General features: G+C 42.3%; 2 protein-coding genes across 4 annotated transcripts in view; both read right to left on the minus strand.

Moving 5' to 3' along the window:
* Nucleotides 1-1,220: 1,220 nt before the first annotated feature.
* The window catches only part of ALG14 (ALG14 UDP-N-acetylglucosaminyltransferase subunit), a 116,536-nt gene continuing 102,315 nt past the window's right edge, over nucleotides 1,221-15,441 (minus strand). The window contains exons 5-6 of one of the 3 annotated variants that reach the window (XM_059900222.1): nucleotides 12,209-12,290; nucleotides 1,221-1,269 (exon numbers count right to left, since the gene is read on the minus strand). In XM_059900222.1, the coding sequence (XP_059756205.1) occupies nucleotides 1,236-1,269; nucleotides 12,209-12,290 (116 nt within the window). In that variant the 3' untranslated portion in view covers nucleotides 1,221-1,235. Of the gene's footprint in view, nucleotides 1,270-9,364; nucleotides 9,799-9,865; nucleotides 9,949-12,208; nucleotides 12,291-15,441 lie in introns of those variants that run through there. The other 2 variants (XM_059900204.1, XM_059900213.1) reach the window with 2 other exon arrangements.
* LOC132350749 (small integral membrane protein 30-like) lies at nucleotides 1,986-2,403 on the minus strand. The gene has a single exon (XM_059900197.1). The coding sequence runs from the start codon at nucleotides 2,349-2,351 to the stop codon at nucleotides 2,097-2,099; it is 255 nt and encodes an 84-aa protein (XP_059756180.1). The 5' UTR covers nucleotides 2,352-2,403; the 3' UTR covers nucleotides 1,986-2,096.

Here is a 15,441-nt window from a genome sequence, read left to right on the forward strand (position 1 = left end):
TAAATATTCCCTAGTCCCCCACCAGCTGCCTTTGGCTGGATGCAAATTTAAGATGCTGAGACCAGGTTAGATTACTCCATCTACTAAAGGGATAGAATGTATCAGTAAAGTCTGCTGCCATATCCTCCAGCACCAGGAATAGTCCTGGCAAGTAGTAGGCACTTGGAATAGGGAGAAATCTTGAAGAGTATGGCTCGAGAAAGAAAGGGGCAAAAAGGTGTGTGTGTGTGTGTGTGTGTGTGTGTGTGTGTGTGTTTTAAAGGGAAAAGGAAACAGAAAAAGAGAATTTGGGAGGCTGGTAGAGGAAGAGATTTGGCAGGAAAAAGAAGTATTTAAAGGAAACTGTAAGGATGTTTTGCTGGTGATGTGTGATGCAACCCTCCTCCCCCTCATCTTCAGGAGAAATCAACATTGTCATTCAAAGCCTTTGGAATCATACTTAGGGTATTTTGGCAGGTGACAAGGCAGTCACTGACCTCCAAGACAGTCCCTGGGCCCAGGAAGTTCTATTACATTTGTGTTGTATCTAGATCAGGGGTCCCCAACCCCTGGGCTACGGACCACTACTGGAGGAAGCACGGACATGTGATGGATCTAGGTTGCGCGCTCCCTATGAGGATCTAATGCCTGATGATCTGAGGGGGAGCTGAGGTGGTGATGTTAGTGCTGGGGAGCGGCTGCAGATACAGATTATCATTAGCAGAGAGGTTTGACTACACATAGACCATAATAAATCAACTGCTTGCAGACTCGTATCAAAACCCTATCAGTGAGTGGCAAGTGACAATTAAGTGCATCTGGTGGCAGGCTTTATAGTGGCAAGTGAGTTGATGTACTTCAATTGTACAGCTGCACCTGGTGGCAGGCTTTAAGTCAGAATCCGACACTTATTTCAGTCCGCACATGGCCCGCCCATTGTTTTATTTACCACTTCCGTCCGCCCCTCTTTCCTGCACTGCGCACTTGTCTCAGTCAGTTTTGGTAAGCCCACAGGCTAACCCTAGCCAAAATGAGTAAAAAACAAATGTTGCTGGAGAGCTTCTTTGAAAAGGGGGAAAGACCCAATGATGAGAGCAGAAGACTCTAACACTGCCAACAGAAAGAAAGCTGCATTTAAAAGAAAATACCAAGAGTCTTACTTAAATTACGGGTTCATTGCAACAGGTGATTCACACTCTCCAAGCTCGCTTTGTATAATATGTGATGACTGGCTGTCCAACGAAGCCATGAAATCTTCAAAACTGCTTTGCCACATGGAGACCAAGCACCCTGCATTAAAAGACAAGCCTTTGGAGTTTTTCAAAAGAAAAAAATGTGAACACGAAGAAGGTAAGCAATTATTGAAGGTCCCCACATCATCAAATGTGTCTGCACTGAGAGTATCATTCTTTTTTTTTTTTTTCCATAATGGGTTTATATTTAACATAGTACTACTCACCATGGAGATGTTAGCAGTTAATATAAAGATTTTTTTGTTTTTGTTAAACATTAAATCTCTTCTCCATTTCAATGTCAATATAAAGTATTTTTTTACATTAAATCTTTTCTCCATTTCAACATTAGATACATCGAATACATTTTCTAAACTTTTTCCCCCACAAAGAGATAAGTTTTAATTTTTGACCAACTGTATTTAATATCTAGGTACAATATTAACTTGGGAGATAACAAAACAAAAATGCATTAAAAATATGGAGAAAAGACTCCTCAATGATGCAGGAGGCAGTGATTATAACTAAACAGTGGCAATTTCCTAGGATTCTGGGCAAGAGTTTTCTTCTTCCTATTGAGAATTCTGAAACTATGAAATATTACTTATGCAAAGTTCAGCCATCTCACTTCTTTGACCTTCTTTCTAACTAGCAAATGCAAATTACAGATGGCATTTTTCAGTGCATTATTTGTTGTGAAAAAAACGTTTTGTTTTCCATTTAACATAATATATCAGTTTGTTCCTATTTATAGGGAAATAACCAAGACTATGAAGCTACCCTATTTACTGTTTCTTGAGAACTTTCAGACACCAAAACTCAGTTCTGAACCTCAATAGCACAAAGGTTTTCAGGGCAAGGTTTGATTCAGGAGGCCCTTCAAAGTCACATCTGTCCATTTCTCTTTCGTGCATATACCCCCAAACAAGCACAAATGCCTGTAATGCTGAAAACCACACCTAACAAGAGAGCGATTGCATCTCCGGCTTCTACTGCTTCAACAACAGGCAGCACCAGAAGCAATGAAAAGAGGACTAGGAACAATTGTGTTGAAACTGAGATCATGATGTTGAGATCTTGAGGTGACTGGTTCTTAAAGGCTGAAGGTTCCAAAGAAAGCGGTTTTTGTTTAACTATCATCAGTTCAGGATGCTGAGGCTAAGAGGTTCCACGTGACAGCGCCTTCCAGGAAGCAGCCATTACAGGAATGAGAGCATCATTCTTAGCGGCTAACTGCATTGCTAAAGCTAAGAAGTCCTTCACTATTGGTGAAGAGTGGATCCTGCCTGCTCCTAAGGATGTTTGTCGTGAACCTTTAGGAGAGGCTGCAGTTCAAAAGGTGGTATGTGTTCCTCTTTTGGCTAGCACCATAACTAGATGAACTGATGCAATGGCAGAGGATATTGAGGCACAACTGTTAGAGAGGAAGTCTACCGATGTTGACAGCAAGGCAACAATGATTGTTTTTGTTCGATATATTTTTCAGGAAGATGCGCATGAGGATATGTTATGTGCATTTTTGTTGCCAACCAACACCACAGTTGCAGAACTATTCAAGTCTTTGAATGATTACATATCAGGAAAACTGAACTGGTCATTTTGTGTCGGTATATGCACGGACAGAGCAGCTGCCACGACTGGACGGCTTTCTGGTTTCACTATTCGGGTCGAAGAGGTGGCTTCTGAATGTGAGTCTACGCACTGTGTCGTCCATGGGGAAATGCTGGCTAGCCGAAAAATGTCACCTGAACTTAACAACGTTTTACAGGATGTGATTAAAATTATCGGGGCTTCCCTGGTGGCGCAGTGGTTGAGAATCTGCCTGCCAATGCAGGGGACACGGGTTCGAGCCCTGGTCCGGGAAGATCCCACATGCCGCGGAGCAACTAGGCCCGTGAGCCACAATTACTGAGTCTGCGCGTCTGGAGCCTGTGCTCCTCAACAAGAGAGGCCGCGATAGTGAGAGGCCCGTGCACCGCGATGAAGAGTGGCCCCCACTTGCTGCAACTAGAGAAAGCCCTCACACAGAAACGAAGACCCAACACAGCCATAAATAAATAAATAAAAAATAAATTAAAAACAAAAAACAAAAAACAAAAATTATCAACCACATTAAAGCACATGCCTTTAATTCACGTCTGTTCACGCAGCTCTGTGAGGAGATGGACGCAGAGCACACACGTTTTCTCTTATACACAGAAGTGAGATGACTTTCTAAACGTAGATCACTGGCCAGAGTTTTTTAGTTTCGAGAGCTGCTGCAGAAATTTCTTTTAGAAAAAGTCACCACTGGCAGCACATTTCAGTGACACACAATGGGTCACAAACTTGCTTACTTGTGTGACATATTCAGCCTGCTCAACGAACTCAATCTGTCACTTCAAAGGAGAACGACAACTGTGTTCAAGTAGGGGGATAAAGTGGCTGCATTCAAAGCCAAACTGGAATTATGGGGGCGACGAGTGAACACTGGGATTTTTGACATCTTTCAAACATTAGCAGAGATTTTGAAAGAGACTGAACCAAGGCCTTCTTTCTCCCAGCTGGTGCATGATCACCTATCTCAGCTTTCAAAAGAGTCTGAGCATTACTTCCCAACCACAAAAGAACCCCGAACTGGGAAGGAATGGATCCACGACCCATTTGTGAATAAGCCGGGTGAATCGACTTTGTCCGTGCTAGAAGAGGATCAACTGCTTGAGATCGCAAATGACGGTGGCCTTAAAAGTATGTTTGAGACAACTTCAAATCCCCATACGTTCTGGATTAAAGTCAAGGTGGGATATCCTGAGATTGCCACAAAAACACTGAAAAGCGTGCTTCCATTTCCAACATCCTATCTTTGTGAAGCAGAGTTTTCTGCAGTGACAGCAACCAAAACAAGATTACAGAGTAGAACGGACAGAAGCAACACACTTCGGGTGTCACTGTCTCCCATCACCCCCACATGGGACCATCTAGTTGCAGGAAAACAAGCTCAGGGCTCCCACTCTGCATTATGGTGAGTTGTATAATTATTTCATTATATACTACAATGTAATAATAATAGAAATAAAGTGCACATTAAATGTAATGCGCTTGAATCATCCCGAAACCATCCCTCCACCCACCCACCCTGGTCCATGGAAAAATTATCTTCCAGGAAACCGGTCCCTGGCACCAAAAAGGTTGGGGACCGCTGATCTAGATGAATAGGGGTCCAGAGAGGTCAAAGGATTTGCCCACAGACCTAATTAATGGCAAGACCAGAACTCAGATCTCCCGATTCCTACCTCACGGGCCTTCGCATGAACTGGTGTGAGGCTCTCTTCATCTGCTGTCATACTTATTCAACCTCACTGTGAAGAAGTTAGAACATGGTCAGTACAACCTATTTCTGGCTCTGCCCACAAACCGGACCTCTGTTCACAGATGCAGCACTGTGACTGAGTGTCCAAAGATTTCAGACCTGGCTTGACCATGTACCCTCTGTGGAGCCTTGGAAAAGTCATAACCTCTCTGAGCTTTATTTTCATCATTTGAAAAATGGAAGCCGAGACTACTTTCCTCTCAGTGTCTTTGCAGGGATCAAGTGAGATGATGTGAAAGCTGCATGTAAAACGGTAAGTATTAGACACATGTTTACTGTGTTTTTTTTTCTGGGCGGGGAGGGCCAAGCTGCAAGGCTTGTGTGACCTTAGTTCCCCTAACAGGGACTGGACCCGGGTCCTTGGCAGTGAAAGTGCAGAGTCCTAACCACTGGACCACTAGGGAATTCCCTAGACACATGTTTATTAAGTAGTTATTTCTATTATTATTGTTATATTGCTGTATAATATTTCTTAGAAGACATTATGTTTCCTTTTTTTCTACTCCCTAAACTAATGGTTCACAGGAATTGTCATTTTTTAAAATCTTATTTTCTTTCATTATGTAATACGTAATCAATATAGATTTTTAAAACTTATAGAATAAACTTCATACATAATTCCTTAACTCAGAGAGAGCCATTTTAAACCTTTTATATGTTTTTATCCCTTTTTAAACTTTGCGTATATTTACGTAGATTTTCAAACTGTGTTCGCAATATACACTTATTTGCATCATTTTAAAAAATTTACTTAATATAGCATTTTAAGCATTTTTTTACACCATTAAATATTCTTCAAGAATATGATTTTTAATGACTGCACAAATAGTCCATTATCTGGACATATCATACTTTTTTAAATTTATTTTTTTAATGAAGTATAGCTGATTTACAATGCTGTGCCAATCTCTGCTGCACAGCAAAATGACTCAGTTATACACATGTATACTTTCTTTTAAAATATTCTTTTCCATTATGGTTTATCACAGCATAGTCAATATAGTTCCCTGTGCTATACAGTAGGACCTTGTTGTTTATCCATTCTAAATGTAATAGTTTGCATCTACCAACCTCAAACTCCAAGTCCATCCTTCTCTCTCCCCCCGTCCCCTTGGCAACCACAAGTCTGTTCCCTATGGACATATCATAATTCACTAAATGTTTTCCAATTTAGATTGTTTCCAATTTTCTTCTATTATAAATACTACTTTGATAAACCACTTTGTGTATAATCTCAGTTCTAAGCTTACCATCCTTTCTGTACCTTGGTTTACTCATCTGTGAAGACATAATAATATTAACTACTACATGTGGCTGTGTGAGGATCGAGTGAGTGAATTCGTGCAAAAGATGAAGGATTGTGCCTGGCACATAACAAGCACTCAATACCGTTAGTTACTATTATTAAGACTAAGTTTAGATATTTGCGCTTAATATCTAACACATAGCTAAATTGAGTACTTGGTGATAAATACATCAAATTATGCCTTCTAAAAATACTGCAAGAATATTTTTATAGCTTTGTTCAGAAATTTGCTTTTTCAAATTACCTATAATTTGCTGGATGTTTCATGATGAATAGTCATTGAAAGCATGTTTGGTTAGATTTTATTTCTGTGCCTCAGGATGTCCTTGGAGGGAAAGTGGGGGTCTTAACATATTAGAAGTCATTTCCTGGTTTTAGAGTTTAAAGGAAATCAACAAAGGCCTACTTATTTGATTGGCCAAACACTTGTTTAACAGGGTTAAAATCTAGTTAAGGTACCTTCTTGATATTCCGTGGTTGGTCTAGCAGCTGTGGGTCAGAAGTTCAGAACAAAAAGTGAAATCCTAGGATTAACTGTCATACTCTTACATCAAATATTTTTCTGTTGAATCAACTTCCCATGGTAATTTTTTCTGGATGAGGCTTGGCCAACACTACTGTCTGCCACATTCTCAGTTGGCACCAATAATGTAGTTGGGGGTAGAAAAGCAGCTCAACTGGTGGAAGACAGCTTTTCAGGACCTTCCCTGTATCTCATGGGGCCCTCGGGGATCTGCGGGGTCTGCAGATTTCGCTGGGTGGCAGCATGAAAGGCAAGAGAGCCTGGAATCACAAGGACAACACTCTGAGCCCAGGCTCTACCACTAACCAGCTGTGTGACCTCAGGCAATCACTCGAGCTTTCTGCGTCTCAGTTTCATCCTCTGTAAAAATCGATGGTAATAATAATACTAATCTTATTATTCCCACCCCTAACATTTACAGGACCCCAGCCAAGAGCTTAAATAATTCCACCACCACCCCCCCCCCCCCGCCATTGTCCTTCTCTTTCTACCTGGTTCCACTGAGGAGTTTTGTGCATTGTGTCCTGCCCCCCAGCCTGCAGGGCCTAAAAGCCTTCCTTACTCTTCCCCACCGTAAACCAACCTGGGAGGGCACACCTGAGGAAGAGGACCCCGCAAGTCCTAGAAGCAGGCCTGGGCCACTGAGGCAGGGGATTCTGGGGTCCTTGGCAGCCAGACCTTGGTCCAGAAAGGGAGTGTGGGCTCGGGTGGTCGCACCCTTCTGGCCCCATAAGGAAGGAGTGGCAAGTGGAGGGGTCTCTAAAGTGTGGGAACTCCATTGCCTGGGTCTGCGGATTAAATGAGCCACTGCACGCACTGTGCTTAGCGCAGCACCTGGCATTGTTGCTAGCATGCGATAAACCATGCAAGCTACTGTTACTATTGTTGTGGTGGCAGTGCTGTTGGAAGGGATCTCAAAGATGATCTCGTCCAAATCCTTCATGTTACATACGTGGTGAGGAAACACAGACCTATTACAATGAACCGTGATTAAACACATGCCTAGTGGCAAAGCCACAACCTGACCCAGGGCTCTTACCATGCAGCTGCCTTTCCTCTGCTCCATAATGCAATCTCCTCAGCAGCACGAAGACTTTAGGGTCAGCACTGACTTTAATATTCCCAGTCCACAGAGGTGACCTGTGCTATGGCCGTCTTCTGAATAGGAGCAGGGAGTGTGTCCTTGGAGAAAGGGGACACCTTCAGTGGGAGCCAGTGCCGGGAGCCTCCTGTGAAGGTCTCATCAAGTTGAGGTGGGAACACCTCAAATATTTACTGAACAATGAGACGCACGGCCCTTACATGGATAAAGAAGAAGGTGACATTCTGTACTCGAGAGCAGTGTAGTGAAAGCTCCAGGACTGAATATTCTAAGTCAGAAAAACGTATTCTGGTTCAGAAATCAGATTTGCAGACTGACTGAATTTCTTCTCATGAGTTAAATATGAACAAAAGTAATTTGTAAATTTCCTTCCTTGTTCTCATTTTAAAACCTAGTTTGTTTCATTTTACCTGTAATCAATACATTCTTTGACTTTTTAGCAGTTGAAGATTGCTAACATGATTTATATTTTTGAAACTTTTAATTATGGAAATGCTCAAATACATACAAAAGTAAAGGGAATAATATAATATGATGAAGTTTGGGTATAATGATGCCCAGTGTACCCACTGTCCCCCCGCCGCCCCGCTTCCAGGGAGATCACCTATGGCTAATCCTGTTTCATCTGTAAAACTGCCTTCCTTCCCCACCCTGGCAATGAAGTTTGAATCAAATCTCAGACTTTTTATCATTTCATCCATAAACACTTTGTTTTCTATAAGATTTTGATGAATTTTAAGCTCTTTCTCCATCTGGTTGCTTTAGACTTTAGTTTGTTCAGCTGGGGAATCAACGGACCAAAGCTTAGGCCCTTCTAGAGGCCTTGCATGGTCATAGGTCCAGAGAATTCAGAGCAAATCAGCTTGAAAATGGAGCCTCTATCATTTGGCTGCCAGGCTGGAACTGAATAAGGCAACATTTTGGATACTTTTTATTCCTTGCTGAATTTCTTCCAACTCTGTATATGGTATTTCCATAAAAGTCTTGTTTTCTTTCTCTTTTCTTCGAAGAATGAAACTTCTTTCCCCTTTTTTCGAAAGAGAAGACTGTCATTGCAGACTCCATCCCTCCTGCTGCTGTCGCCTTTTCTTCTGTTTGATTTCTGCACTAGTCTCAGTTTGCAAATTCTGGGGTTTGGCCGTTCACAGGAGGACCCAGGGATGGGGAGGGTGGCCCTATGCAATGTCATTGAAAGATTACTGTACTTCAATCACTGGAGCTCAACTGAAAACTTTGAAAAGTTCTCTTTATAATCATTGAATTTTAAATAATTATCCTAAAAAGACTGAGGGAAGAAAAAGGATGCCAAGTTCACATTTCTCTGCCAGAAACACTGTTCTTATTTTCAGTTGAATGGCTTGGCTATTAATTAAGGCTTCATGCTCCGCAGCTATCTCTTTGTCTACATTCTTGCCGCTAATCATCATACATGTGACACATGACTTCTGTTTAAATGCTAAAGTTTATTAGAGTGGAAAAAAATATCAGTTATACAGGGAAGGAAAAGAGATTAGGAATCAAGTCCAAGCATTTGCTTATTCATCTGCATATGGTTAAAAGATTTAAAAGAATCCATTGGTTTCTATTTCACTGCTACATGCAGGCCAAGGAGCAAGGAGAAAAGAAAAAAAAAAAGCCTTTTCCTATCCATGGTGTAGAAATACATTTTCTTCCTTTTGCCTTGGAGGGAGAAATCATCTCCTCTCCTAATATTAAGCCAAAGTAACCAAACTTTAGAGGGACTGGCTCCTTCTGAAAAGTTATTGTTCTAATTACCTACTGCTTTGAAATGAATTCCCCGAAAACTTAGCGGCAGAAAACAGCAAGCATTTAATTCTGCTCATGGACGCTGTGGGTCAGAAATTCACTGGGCACAGAAGGGAGGGCTTTTCTCTGCTCCATGGTGTTTGAGCCTCAGCTGGGAGGATTAGAAAGGCTGGGAGTGACTCAAATGGCGGGGCTGGAATCATCTGGAGGCTCCTCCCCTCACACGTCTAGCACCTGGACTGAGATGACGCAAAGCCTGTGCTCAGCTGTGACCGTGACCTTGAACACCTACACCTGGCCTCTCCGTGGGGCTTGTGCTTCTCACAGCCTGGTGACTGCGTTCTGTGAGGGCATCCCCCGAGGAATGTCTGAGTTAGAATGTCACTTCCCACTCTCGCTGCATTCTGGTGGCCGGTTTAAATTCCAAGGGAGAGCAAACAGACTCCACTTCTGCGTGAGGAAGCGGCCAGGTCATATTCAGAGCATGTGGCTGGCCAACTTTGGAAAATACAGTTCACCTCCGTGGTCTGGGTTGAGGCCCTTTAGGGAGGAGGTGGGAGAGGGAGTTACTGCGTGCCAAGGCCATCTTCTCCCTCCAGGCCCCCCACTGGCTCTTTTCACCCAGTTCTTATTCAGCTCTTTCCCAGTGGCCACGCTTTGTCCCCAGCACCTTCAGTCTTTGTTCGGTCTCTGGTCGTGGGCAGAGATGGAATCACAGTAAACAAAAACACTCCCTGTAGCAGCTTCCTGGCTGCTGTGCTTAGTTTTTGGTTTGTCTTTCTTCATCTGTATACACACCCGCAAATATCTGAGGACAGATTCCCTGACTACCGATGATAGTTTTTTTCATTGAGAAATAATTCACATGCCATAAGGTACACCCTTTTAAAGTGTGCAACTCAGTGGGTTTTAGTATATTCATAGTTGTACAACCATCACCACTATCGAATTCTAGAACATCTCACTTAGAAAATCTCACATCCATTTAAAGTCACCCTCATTGCCCTCTCCCACAGCACCTGGCAACAGTGAATCTACTTTCTCTCAAAGGATTTGCCTATTCTGGACAGTTCATATAAATGGAATCATACAATATGTGGGTTTTTATGATTGGCTTATTTCCCTTAGCATGTTTTCAAGGTTCATTCATCTATGCTGTAGCATGTCATGAATTAGTCACATCCTTTTTGTGACTGAATAATATTTCATTGCACAGATATATCAAGTTTGTTAATCCATCCGTTAGTTTGGTGGACATCTGGGTTGTTCCCACCTTTTGACTAATATGAATAATGCTGGAATGAATGTTTGGGTACAGGATTTGTGTGAACATGTTTTCAATTCTCTGGGGTATATACCTAGGAGTGGAACTGCTGGGTCCCATGGTAACCTTAATTCTTTGAGGAACTGCTGGACTGTTTTCCACAGCTGCTGAACCATTCTACATTCCCACCAGCAATGTATAAGGGTTTCAATTTCTCCACATTCTTGGCAACATATGTTATTTTCTGCTTTGTTTGATAAAGGCCATCCTAGAGGGTGGGAAGTTGTTGCTGGGCTTAGTTTAAGGAGAGCCTTCCTTTAGGCCACTGCATACCAAGGAAGCCACCTTGGTTGCCTGGAGACATAAGATAACTGAGGGCTTACTATGTGTTAGGCTCTGTGCTAAAGGCAGTACATGTATCATCTAGTTTGGTGTTCACAACTCTAAAACTAGGTACCATTATTATGCCTATTTGACAAGTAAACAAAGTGAGGCACAGAATAACTTGCTAGAAAAGGGACGAGGTTTGGAAGACATGAATTTCCCGTACTAAAAAAAAGTTAGAGAACTTGGATACTAATGAAGGAGTCTGGTGGTCTAAGTGAAAGTTAAAAAAAAACTTTTTTTTTTAAAACAAAACAAAAAATACCAGGTACACTGTAGCTGGCCAAATTCGAAACTGGCCTCCAGTATTCTAACCATGATGCCCACACCCCGTACGATCCCCTATCCTGAAGGAGAAATGGGACCTATGAATATCATGGGCTATTGCTCTCCTGATTGTGTTATATTAATATGGCAAAGGGATTTTGAGAATGTTATTATGGTTCCTAGTCAGTTGACACTGATTTAATTAAAAGGGAGATTACCGTAGGTGTGCCTGACCCCAGTCACCTGAGTCCTTAAAAGAGACAAGCTGCAGTAGAGACTCTCCTGCTGGCCATTAAGAAACAGGTCACCATGAGCCCTACAGCTGCAAGGAACTGAATTCAGCCAGCAACACCCTGAACAAGTTTGGAAGATCTAGAGTTCCAGATCAGAACCCAGTCCTGGCTGTCACCTTGATTACAGCCTGTGAGACCCTGAGAAGAGAACTAGTTAAGCCCTGAATGGGTTTCTAACCTACGGAGCTGTGAGATAATGACTGTTACTTTTAGCCACTAAGTTTGCCGCACTTTGTTACACAGCAATAGAAAACTAGTACACAGAGCACAGACTGACTAAAGGCTGCTAGAGGAGATGAACTCATTGGTGTGTCATTATACATAAAGAACAGCACTTCTCAAAATGTGGCCCAGGGACCCCTGGGGGCCCTCAAGGTCTTTTCAGGGCTCCATGAGGTCAAAACTATTGTCATGTGATTAAGGCATACTGAGGTGTTATCGGTCATTTTCCTTCTCATTATTTTATAGTTTTCTAGATGCTACAGGACGTGTGATGATGTCATTGCTCTCATGGTTAACAGAATGTGTCCCCGTCTATTCCTATGTTTAAAAAATTTCTGGTTTAATTTCTAATGTGGTAAATATTGACAAATATAACCCCCATAAACTAAAGTTCATTGGGGTCTTTCAATAATTTTTAATGGGGTCTTGAGACCAAAAAGCTTGAGAACCACTGGTCCAGATGAAATGGAACTAAGTAGGCCTAGACAAAGTCTGAAGGTATAAGAATTTATGTACTTACTTAATGGCTACATTCTGTCCTGAGCTGTGGTAGGTGTGACCAAGAGTGGAGCAAGGCACAAAAGCAGCATGAGGTACAGTCCCTGAAGTAAGGCAAACATAAAGAATTAATTAGCAATAGCATCCGTGTCTTCCCTTCACAGGTGTTTATGTAAGTACAAGGTACTGTAATATGATGGTACATAATCCGTGCTAACCTTAGGTGTGGGCGGCTAGGACACAGAAGTGTGTAGAGAAGAAGCTGCTGAAACCAGGCTATGGGGGAACAGGGGATGTTTTACGGGAGAGGTGAAATGTAAGTTGGGAGGGGAAGTGGGAAGAGGACAAATATTTCAGGCACTCTGCCTCAAATCTCAGCTGAAATGTCTCTTTCTTAGAGAGGCCTTTCCTGATATCCCTCTCCAGAGCAGTCAGCACTGTATTCCCTTCACAGCACCCTGTTGATTTCCTTTCTAGCACTTTTAAAATTTTAAACCTAACATAACTGTTCGAGTAAGTCTGGTTGGAGCTACAGTACCTTGGTTCAAATGCCAGCTCTGCTACTTTCTAGTTGTAAAATCTTAGATAAGTTACTTAATCTCTTTATGCCTCAGTTCCTCAAAAAAATGTGCTAACAAAGCAAGGAATTTATGTTAAAGAGTTAGCTTAGTTGTGACCATGGGACTAAAAAGGAAGGTTGGATATGAACTAGTTCAAATGCAGAATCAATGGGTGAAATCAGATGACAAGGAGAGAAGAGGATGAAAAGATAAGGGAAAATTCTGGGGATATTAAAAAAAAAAAGAAAGGCAACCAATTATATGTGGATTAAAGAAAGAGTAAAAAAACAAAAATTATTCCAAAGTTTGTTGTTTGAGCGAGATGGCAGAGCCTGGAGTCAGGTGACTACTTTGAAGGGAAAAGGAGAAGGCATGTCAAATCCACGTTTAAAGTGAGTGGGAACAAGAACACAGACCACTTGATTTTAGAGTCCTGGGGTGCTGGGGCTTACAGAAGCAAGCTCATGGCAGATGACGAAATCTGGATGTCTGCTCATCGTTTGCCAAAGCTGAAATCATGGGGAAGAAACTACACAAGGTCCCCAACACCGAGCTGTATGGAGGACGACCTTCTTTAATATTCACGATGGCATTACTGTGGATAAAAGAAGCTTCATACATTGCTATCAAACTCTTTTTGGTGAGATGGGGCTTTTTAGGAGATATGAAGCACAGATTCAATGCAGGGAGCTGCACAGTAAGAGGTGGTACATTTCCCAACGTTAACCTATCTTGGTAAAGGCAATTAAACAGTGTGTTTCCAGTTGCTTTTATACAGGGAAGCTTGGGTCATCTCCCTTCTAGCAAGGACCTCTTGCTATTCAGTTTAAAAGTGTACAACATTCCTCTTGTTGGCATGGTTTCATAGCACTCTTCGTTCCAGGCGAAAGCTTCCTGTGATGACTTTTGGATGTCCCTTCTGAAACATTTAGGGTTTGACCTGGCAAGCTGCTGAGACCCTTTAGGACAGCTAAACTGTAGATAAAATCTTCCAGGGAAGTAGGTGTGGGCAGGATGTGTGGTTTCCCTGCCTCTCATTTAAAGACTGATGCAACTAATTTTTCATGAATAGTCTCTTCCAGTAAGAGCTGCATTCCAGAGTGCCTCAAGAGAAATTGGAAAGGACAAGTTAGCTACTGACTTCTTCAGTTTCAGTTGAGACTAGAGCACTAGCTTTCTTCATGCCTCAGAAATGCACAGCAGGGATACAGTCCCTACTGCAATCTCAAACCAGCTCCCTTTGCTAGTGTGACCCTGAGGACTTGAATTAGCCATAACAATAAGACACAGGGGAATAGGCATTTGTTTACCAAATAATCTGGAACTGAGCAAGAAGGCATGATCCCATGTGCCTCAGCCGGGCTCTGAAACGTGTGCATAGCAGCCCGAACCCAGGAAGATATTTCTGAACTTTTAGTGATATAACACACACAGATTCTTTCTCTGACATTCCAGGCTAACCACTGTCTAAGTTAAGGCTCTGCAAAACATCTGGGACATACGTTTCTGGAAAAAAATCATGGCTTCTTTTCTACAATTCTCCATGGCCTAAGCATTGTAAGCTCTGGCCCGACAGGAGCCAATGCAGCAGGCTTAGTTGCGGGGGCCCTGGGACAGCTGCCCTGGAGCACAGACAGGCATTAACTGCACTGAACAAAGTCCACTCATCAACTATTCACCTAGTGCCACTCAGGAACAGTGACAGAGAAAAACTTTTCAAAGATGCATAAAAGGTACGTGCTGCTGTCTCTAAAAAAAAAAAAAAAAAAAAAAAAAAAAAAATCACTTTCTCCCTAGAAAAGTGGAGGCTTACTTCATCTCCACTCCTGGTGGAACCACACAAATATGCTACCTGATATTTCAGACCTTTACGTCAGGTGACACAGAGCCAGTGCCTGAGATCTGAGATTTAAAGTCAAAGCACAGTGAACTAGCGCTTGGCCGCCCCGCTGGCCACCGAACCCAGACGGCAAAGTGCTTTCACTATTCTGAGAGTCTTCTGCCATGCGTTTCTCCAGCCAAAAACCTGGGAAAATGTCCTGACAGATGCGCCTACTTTACTTTATTCAGAGAAGGAGAATTTCTAAAAGAACAAGAAAGGCTAGGGTAGCCTCAGCATTTTAATTTTATGTCATCTTGGGTGATCAAGCCTCTTTTCACCAAAAGTCAATTTCTTTGTTAATTTCTTACCATTTCTTTATTACAATTATATCATACTTATAAGACAGATTTAAGAGGAAAAAAAAAAACTTAAACATCACAAGAGGTCTTCTCATTGTTTGTTGCCTTGTTAAAATAGCAGGGAGGGGAATGGAATTCCTGTTTATTGCAGAGCTGCTGGGCCAGGCCCTGCATTAGGTGTTGTACTTCTGTTGTAGTTGACACGGCTCTTTAGGAGCACAGATTCTCAAGCAGGGCCAGCTAAATAATCGGCAAGGTCCAGTGCAAAATACAATGTGAGCCTCTTGTTCAAAATATGCTAAGAAATTCAAGAGAGAGACAGCAGAGTATTAAACCAAGTGTCGGGCCCTCCTAACTATGGGTCCCTATGTGGTCGCAGAGGCCACATGCCCATGAAACTGGCTCTGCTCTTAAGCTTGGGCTCGAATTCTCGATTTGGCACTTACTAGTCATATGAGCTTGGAAAGTCATCTGTAAAATGGGGGTAATAACAGTCCCTACCTCATTGAGTCGT

Source organism: Balaenoptera ricei, chromosome 1, assembly GCF_028023285.1.
Source record: "Balaenoptera ricei isolate mBalRic1 chromosome 1, mBalRic1.hap2, whole genome shotgun sequence".
Classification (NCBI taxonomy): Eukaryota; Metazoa; Chordata; class Mammalia; order Artiodactyla; family Balaenopteridae; genus Balaenoptera; species Balaenoptera ricei.

Excerpts from the sequence above, each read along its gene's own strand:
- LOC132350749 (XM_059900197.1), bottom strand. The coding sequence starts at position 2,351 with ATGATAGTTAAACAAAAACCGCTTTCTTTGGAACCTTCAGCCTTTAAG.